This window comes from Rhinatrema bivittatum, chromosome 18 (assembly GCF_901001135.1).
Source record: "Rhinatrema bivittatum chromosome 18, aRhiBiv1.1, whole genome shotgun sequence".
NCBI lineage: Eukaryota > Metazoa > Chordata > Amphibia > Gymnophiona > Rhinatrematidae > Rhinatrema > Rhinatrema bivittatum.
In genome coordinates, this window is record NC_042632.1 from 59,869,690 (window position 1) to 59,878,182 (window position 8,493).

Consider the following 8,493-nt stretch of genomic DNA (forward strand, 5'->3'; position numbering starts at 1 on the left):
TCCCCTTAAATTGTCTGAAGAAAACTGTTCTTCTGCACTGAAAGATGAAGAGGAGGAAGATAAATTCCACTGACCTTTTCAGCATTTTGCATGTTTCATTTTTTATGTCCTCTTCCTTACCCAAGGACATCCTTCACCTTCCTCTACAGTGGGGCTGAATCTGACAATTAAATAATTTCTCATGGTGCCATGTAATCCTCCACTTGTAACTGTACTACTTTTGATGTACTGCCAGTAAAGTTTGCTACATGCACTTCTGCAGTTGTGCCAGTTTAAGAGGTTCCATTGGAGATAATGTTGCCAAACCTAACTTCGTTGATGGCATTCTGTTCTTTGCCATAGAATAGTGATCTGTTCCCATTGATCATGGTGTCGATGATGGCGCCTTACCCTGCTCTGTGCTTCTTAATTTAGGTGATGGCAGTGAGCTTCTCGCCTCTGCTGGCACCTTGTTCTGTGCTATCGGTGATGACACCGAGGATCTATCATGAGGTGTCTGTGCTACGGTCTGCACTTCGATGCTGGCTCACGTGTTAGAGGGTACTTTTTTTTTTGCGTATGGTGGGTATCGTGCTTTTCCTCCCACGACCTATCTTTGCAGGAGATGTGGCTGGCTGGCTGCCCGCGTGTAGTATGTGCTTGGTGGCGAAATGAATCCGGCGACCCAGGTGCTGCATTACTGGGCTCCGGCATGAGGTGGCAGCATGGGGCCAGCAGCTGCGCACAAGCTGCGCTCTGTGCAGCTCCTTGCAGGAGGTAAAGCGCGGCGAGCGAGTCTCGCGCTGGCGGTCACGTGACCGCGCCTGCGCCTTCCTGGCAGATTCCCTGCTCTTGCCCTCGCGCCCCTCGGTCCTGTTGCCATGGCGTCGCAGTACATGCAGGAGATGCTGGGGCACTTCCGGGGCCACAGTAAGAGCCGCGAGTTCCTGGCGCACAGCGCGAAGGTGCACTCGGTGGCCTGGAGCTGCGACGGCCGCAGGTTGGCCTCCGGCTCTTTCGATAAAACGGCCAGCGTGTTCGTGCTGGAGAAGGACCGGCTGGTGAGGGGGGTGACGGGAAGGCGGGGCGGGGCTCTAGCCCGGGGCTCGCGGCCCTGCTTTGACTGCTGCACGCGCGGAGAACGCCGCCTCGCGCTCCTCCTGTGCCTTTTCATGCTTGGTGCTAACTTTGCAGTGAGAGCGCACTAAGGGCCTCATTTTCCAATATCGCATTGGTAACGCATTAGGGGGCGTTACCAATGCAAATGAGGCTTCTTTCATCAGGCTCGGAGAGAGAGAGCCTTACTATAGTGCCTATGCCCTAGACAAGTATTTTAATCCCTATGGGAGGGCCACCTACTAACTCGGGGTGGGGATTAGGTATGAGCGTCGGGGGTTGGTGGCCACTCGCATTCCACATGAGACCTACGGAAAGAACAGTGGTCTCTAGTGAAGATTTGCTGGCCGTCGGAGTGAGGAAACTCACTCCAAGAGGAGATTTGGGCTACATTCTCTCCACCTAGCTTGTTGTTGCCCAGGTAGAGTGTCCAGCAAGCTAGGTGGAGAGAACGTTGCCCAAATCTCCTCTTGGAGTGAGTTTCCTCACTCCGACGGCCGGCAAATCTTCACTAGAGACCACTGTTCTTTCTGTAGGTCTCATGTGGAATGCGAAAGTGGCCCCCAACCCCCGACGCTCATACCTAATCCCCACCCCGAGTTAGTAGGTGGCCTTCCCATAGGGATTAAAATACCTGTCTAGGGCATAGGCACTATAGTAAGTCTCTCTCTCTCTCTCTCTCTCAGCTGTTAACGCGATTTGCGAATTTATCGCACGCAGTAAACTGCTTGGAAAATGAGGCCCTAAATGTTCGGTTTCTCTCCCGGTGACCACAGGTAAAGGAGAACAACTATCGTGGACATACCGACAGTGTCGATCAGCTGTGCTGGCACCCCACCAGCCCCGACCTCTTTGTTACCGCATCAGGAGACAAAACCATCCGCATCTGGGATGTTAGATCTACAAAGTGCATTACAACGGTGAACACTAAGGGTAAGGTGGACCCTTCTCCAAGTGCCCTTTACGAACATGCTCAGTGCACGCGCCCTATTAAACTTGTCAGCCCTGCGGCAGACTGGGTGTCTTTTCTCAGGGTCTTGGAGGGCATCATTATGACTCGGTTCTTTGTATACTGGTGGCTACATTTTAAGCCTGAAAAGTGAGCTGGTTTTACATAGTCTCTTACTCCAAGCTGTGCTCACTCCCTGCTTTGGAAACATGCAGCATGCCTACAAGTGGAATAGAAGAGGTTAAAGCTAACGGAATTGGCATCCCCTTAGGAAACTGGGCTGAGGTTATGTGGGTTGTGCTCATGCTGTTGTATGTGTCTCTCTTTGACAGTAGTAGGTAACTGTGAATTGCTGAGGCAGGGCAGAGGTTTAAAGATAAAAAGCATTGTTCTCCCATTTTAGGAGAAAACATTAACATCTGCTGGAGCCCTGATGGACAGACCATTGCTGTTGGGAACAAAGACGATGTGGTTACATTCATAGATGTAAAAACCCACCGCTTCAAGGCTGAAGAGCAGTTCAAGTTCGAGGTGAATGAAATCTCCTGGAATAATGACAACAACTTATTCTTTCTGACCAATGGTAATGGCTGCATCAACATCCTCAGGTAAGCAGAGCTGTGGCTAATGGGATGTGAGACCCAGTGGTGGTTAGACCTTTGCCCAAGGGACAGATTTTTGCATTGTCTCTTTTTTTTTTTTTTTTTTTTATTAACAAAGATCTTGGGTAAATTCTGATACCTGCTCGCCACAGGGGTGCTGTAAGATCTATTTGGATAGAAGATAGTAAAATTCAAATCGTATCATGTGTGAAAACTTCATGTTTGGCTTGACTTGAATCTTCCTTTTAAACAACTTTAAGACAGAGTTCAGGGGTTTTTAAACTACATGTACTCCATGGTCCAACACCTTTACTCCATTATGATTTTCAATCAGTGGTACAGGCAGTGATTCTGCCTCTTATTGTGTATTGCATATCATTTACTCTGGACTTCCAACAATATCCTTAAAAGTGCTTAGCTTGTTACAGGATTCAACAGCTCGCCTTATTTTGGACAAATCTTGGAGTGACCATATTACACCTGTACTGTGCAACTTACATTGGCTCCCAATTAAGTTTTGGGTGTAATTGCATTAATGGTCCACTCCCTGTTAAAGCTTAATTCATTTTCATGGGCCATTGCCATGTTGAAAATATTCTATCCCACAAGACAATTGAGATTCTCCCAGCGTAGATTAGTAGATTTTTCTTCATTTAAAGCAAGCTTGCCTGGTTGAAACACGTGTGATTCTTTTTTCCAGTGCCAACTCTGAATTGTGGAATACTCTTACTTGAAAGTATGAGGTTGAGCAAATGTTCCAAGGTTTTTGAAAGCCTATTAAACATTTTTACTTAAACAGGCTTTTAATGATTTAGTATCTTAATTTTTTGGCATCTGAAATGGTTTACTTATTATCTTAACTTTGTTTTCTATTTGCTTTTTAAATCATTTATTTCATTTAAATTTTTATATGCCTATTTTGATGTCCTGGTCTTTGTGTGTTTTATGTGTGAAATTGTAAATCACCTAGACCCTAGGCAAGTAGCAAAATAAGAAGTATGAATAAATAAGTCTTTATTCTCTAGCAATAAAGCAAGATCAGGGCAGGTAGTGGTTTTACACTTTGTTACGAATCAGCCCAACCACTCTGCCCAGTTATTTTGTCTGCGTTACTAAAGATGCATCCCAGCTGCCAACCACAGTGTGCGACCACCTGGAAGATCTCTCCTTATTCATGACGGGCTTTTGTCTTCCACCTTCTTGGGTAGATGAGCCTACATCATATCCCCACTTATTGCCTTTCACATGCCTAAGCACAAAGCTCTATAAGAATCTCAGTAGCCAGAGATACTAGCACGATTGTTGCACAGCAGTGCAAGTAGTTACTTCTACTAGGTCTTCCAGAAGTTATCGTGCTTGCAGCCTGCCAGATGCTTAAGGATTATTGCAATATTTGGGATCTCTTATCTGTAACAGTTTAAGGATTTGGCTATCAATATAGTCTATTGTAGAACTATTGATTTGGGTACGGACATCAGTCAAGAAAAAAGAACTGTTGATAGGTTTTCATTAATAGTGTTTCCTGAATTGAACTTTTAATAGGAAAAGAGAGAATAAGTAAATTGTTTCTATAGGCAACTTTTGTGTAGAATAATAAATGTTTTTGTAATTTATACAATAAAATAAAAAAAAAGAAACATTTTTCTGATATTTGTTTGTGATAACTATGCAATATAATAGATTTGTGTTTTCATAGTTTGATCCAATGGTTGGTTTATTTATCTTTGCCTGTAGTAGTTTTATGAGCTATACAGCCACTGTTACTACATAGCCTGCCAGCTCCATCAGTGCTAGATGAGTCTGGCAGGGCGTTTAGATCTGTGATGTTCTGTCTCCGGGTTCTGCAGCTATCCGGAACTGAAGCCCGTTCAGTCCATCAATGCTCACCCATCCAACTGTATCTGCATCAAGTTTGACCCCAGCGGGAAGTACTTTGCCACAGGCAGTGCGGACGCTTTGGTCAGCCTGTGGGATGTGGACGAGCTGGTGTGCATTCGCTGTTTCTCCAGGTGTGTAGCTGATTTTAAAGATCTGGGGCTGGAAGGTGGATTCAGCCAGTGTTTCCTCATTTCCATGTGGCATTGCAGTCCATCTGATTCAAAATATCTGCTAGGCTAAACTGCTCTTGGGAGTCTGTGCAATGCACAAAATTAACTTGAATACCCTGAAAACAAACATAAATATCCTGTAACTTGTGTTTTTCCAGTGTACAGAGCTAGTTGCATATTTGGAGAAACCTCATTCCTTCCCTGGCTTTGGTGGTTTGGGGAGAGGGTGGGTAGCTGAGTACGGTGCAGGAAAGCCAGGCTGTGTGGGCCTTATTTAGCCGTGTCATGGATGTCTGCCTCGGTGTAATAGGAATAGTTGTTCTTTCTGGCTTTTTCTGCAGACTTGATTGGCCAGTGAGAACATTAAGTTTTAGCCATGATGGCAAAATGTTGGCATCTGCGTCTGAAGATCACTTCATCGACATAGCTGAAGTGGAGACAGGTATGCTCTTTTCCCTCAAACCCCTGCTCTTTTCTTGCGATCCCTGCTGCTTCTCTGGGAATAGCTTGGGGTGCAGTGACGGGACTGGTGGGGCTTGTGCAGCTCCTGTTTCCTAATCTGCCTGGATTGAGTTGCTGTCTTGATACGAGTTTGAGTGCCGAGTGTTATACTTGGCCCCCCGCCCTGTTTGCATGGAATCGCTGTGGGCAGATGGTTGCTGACTGCCATGGGCCTTTGCTGTTCTCCTCTCTCTCTGTACTAATTGGACTGGCAGAACGTGAGCCACAGCACCTTTTCTGCTGTTTGAGTTGCACAGGACACCCGTAGCATTGCAGCAGTTGGAGAGGAGGATGTGGGGTATGGCACTGCCACTCTCCTCCTACCTCAGGCCTAGTCAGCGCAGGATAGGAGCTGGGGGGAGGTTTGTGAGTAGATTGGTACCTGGAATTGAGGGGGGATATGAAAAAGAACTGGAGAGGGATTGAGGACTATTGGGGGGGGGAGAGGAGAGAGAAGGGATGGGGATGCCTGAGGGGCGGGGGGGGGGGGGAAGAGAGAGAGAAGGGATGGGATGCCTGAGGGGCGGGGGGGGGGGGGAAGAGAGAGAGAAGGGATGGGATGCCTGAGGGGCGGGGGGGGGGGAAAGAGAGAGAGAAGGGATGGGATGCCTGGGGGGCGGGGGGGGGGAGAGAGAGAGAAGGGATGGGATGCCTGAGGGGCGGGGGGGGGGGGAAGAGAGAGAGAAGGGATGGGATGCCTGAAGGGCGGGGGGGGGGGGGGGAAGAGAGAGAGAAGGGATGGGATGCCTGAAGGGCGGGGGGGGGGGGAAGAGAGAGAGAAGGGATGGGATGCCTGAGGGGCGGGGAGGGGGGGAAGAGAGAGAGAAGGGATGGGATGCCTGAGGGGCGGGGGGGGGGGAAGAGAGAGAGGGATGGGATGCCTGAGGGGCGGGCAGGGGGGGGGGAAGAGAGAGAGAGGGATGGGATGCCTGAGGGGTGGGCGGGGGGGGGGGGGGGGGGGAAGAGAGAGGGATGGGATGCCTGGGGGGGAAGAGAGAGAGAAGGGATGCCTGAGGGGCGGCTGTGCGAGGGACACTTCCCTCTGTATCCCACTACTCTTCTTTCCTCTCCCCATCCTTGATCCGATTGGAGATCTCCTCTTCCAGACCTTCTCCACCAATAAAAAAGGCAAAATAAATTATACAGAGTAAGGTCAGAAACCTCCATCTTATTATGCAAAGAGAGTACATTACTAAGCCGAGTGATTCCTAGGTGTGGCAGGGGGGTTTGTAAGTGCTGGGGTTCTGTTTGCACTGCAGCATTGTGTGAACAAGGCAAGGCTGGCAGGAGTTAATCGGATTTAATTTCTGGATTCAGGTGAGAAGCTGTATGAGGTGCAGTGCGAGTCCCCCACATTCACAGTAGCCTGGCACCCCAAACGACCTCTGCTGGCATTTGCCTGCGATGACAAAGATGGAAAATATGACAACAGTCGAGAAGCAGGCACAGTCAAGCTCTTTGGACTTCCAAATGACTCCTGATGGCTGGGAAAGCAACAAGAGCGCAAGAGTGACCCAAACAGCTGGAGAAGGAAGTGCTTTTTAAAGAGAGCAGTGTCAGCGCCTTACATTACCCTGGTGTGAGGCCCTGGCAGGCTGGAAGATGTGTGCATCCTACTCTCAGCTGGCAGCCGTCTTGTAAAGGAAGCAGGTGCTTAATATCCCAGAAGTGACCGGAGCCTGTGCAGCTCATTCTGTGCTCGGCAGGGTCCCACTGGGACTTAGAAAAGTTCATCACTCACCACCTGTTTAGGAGCTGGGGGAAACAATTTTTTCTTTGTAGTTGATATGGGAATTTTTTTGCCCTTTTGTTTCTTTTAACTTTGTGCTTTTTTTTTTTTTCTCCCTTCCTGTCTTGGCCTCTTCTGTACTAATCAGTAATATGTCCCAAGCATCTTGGAATTTGCACTTGTAGGCAGAGTCAGGTTTATGTATGTTTGCATGCTGTGTTGTGCTGTTCCTGCACTGGGATTGAGTCTCTGCTGCTCCCAGCCCAGTATCTTGTCTCCGCGGGTGGCAGCAGTGGCATCTGAGGATATGGATTAGAAGAGCCTCCTCTCTCGTGCCCCTCTGCTTTGGCTTGGGGGTGACATCGCTGAGTGTTAGGTTGAATAGCCTCGGCTTATTCTGCCTTTCATCCATTTGGAAAATGTATATTTGTTCTTACTTACTCTTGCTCTTTATGAGAAGGACTTGTAATGGCCCAGTTTGTGTAAAATATCGCACTGGGGCCAGAGTGAAACTTACTTCAGTCTCCTGCTGAAGACTGCAACTCCTTTTCTGTGTTGATAGAGATCTCTTTTTACATTCCTTTTAATAAAGAGTTGTATCTCAATTCTGCTGTGGTTTCTTCATCCGTGGAGCAGACAGCAGGAACATGTAAGAAAAGGCGAGCCTAAAGATAATGTAATTAGTGCTGCTTTCAGCAATCCATAACTTAGATATCTGATTTAATTGACATGTGCAGAGCACCCCTCAATTTTATGCAAGAGGTGGATATAAAAATGTATTTTTTTTTTTTTAACACTTATGTATATTTTTCAAAAATAACATACACGCTCTGGCTAACATGTCTAGTAAGTAGAAATCATTACAAAAGAAAAGCTAACGAGCAATTCTGCACTATAATCGTCCACCATAAACTATTGGAAAGAATAGAAACAAGGGAGTGATGACAAAGAGGATGTTTCCATTTGCAGAATTAACTTCACAATCCTGACAACAGTGGGCAAGTCTCAAATCCAAAAAAAGACAAAGCTGTGAAGGCTCAAAAAATACCTATTTCTGTGAAAAAGGAAATCAAGCATTTGCATGGAAATTGTAATAGAAAAAATGCAGCAAACTCCACCACTTCATTACCCATAGCCAGAAATGTTCTTCTTGCCTAGGTAGCCCTGGAAAAATTAGGGAAAACCCAAACTTTAACATCCCATGAAAGGTAAATGAGCAGCATGAAAAAAAAAAGTCTAAGAACCAAATCTCACTCCGTAGATGAGGCAAAAGTAACCAACAAGGTCGCTCTGTTTTTCATCAGTTATTGTTAAATTCAAAAGAGTGGAGCTATCCATGTGCTCCGATTCGCCTGGAGCTTCAAACACAGGTCTAGTTCTAGTAGGAAGATAAGCGTTTACTATGGAAGGAGTTGCTGCATTAGAGATCCCCCAAATAATTCCAAAGGGGAAACAACCAGCTAATTATATGCAAAGTCACTGCTTGTGGCAAAATTGAGTTATTTAGTTTAGTGAAGAGCTTTGTAAAGCAAAAGAAATTAGTGGAACAAAGATAATCGCTAATATTGC

At 46.8% G+C, this 8,493-nt stretch overlaps 1 protein-coding gene across 1 annotated transcript; it reads left to right on the forward strand.

Annotated features, from left to right (window-relative positions):
* The first annotated feature begins 781 nt into the window (after positions 1 to 781).
* Positions 782 to 8,231, forward strand: THOC3 (THO complex 3). The gene is made up of 6 exons (XM_029583324.1): positions 782 to 1,040; positions 1,872 to 2,028; positions 2,448 to 2,652; positions 4,494 to 4,655; positions 5,036 to 5,136; positions 6,513 to 8,231. The coding sequence occupies exons 1-6, from the start codon at positions 861 to 863 to the stop codon at positions 6,674 to 6,676; spliced, it is 969 nt and encodes a 322-aa protein (XP_029439184.1). The 5' UTR covers positions 782 to 860; the 3' UTR covers positions 6,677 to 8,231.
* The last annotated feature ends 262 nt before the right edge of the window (positions 8,232 to 8,493 follow it).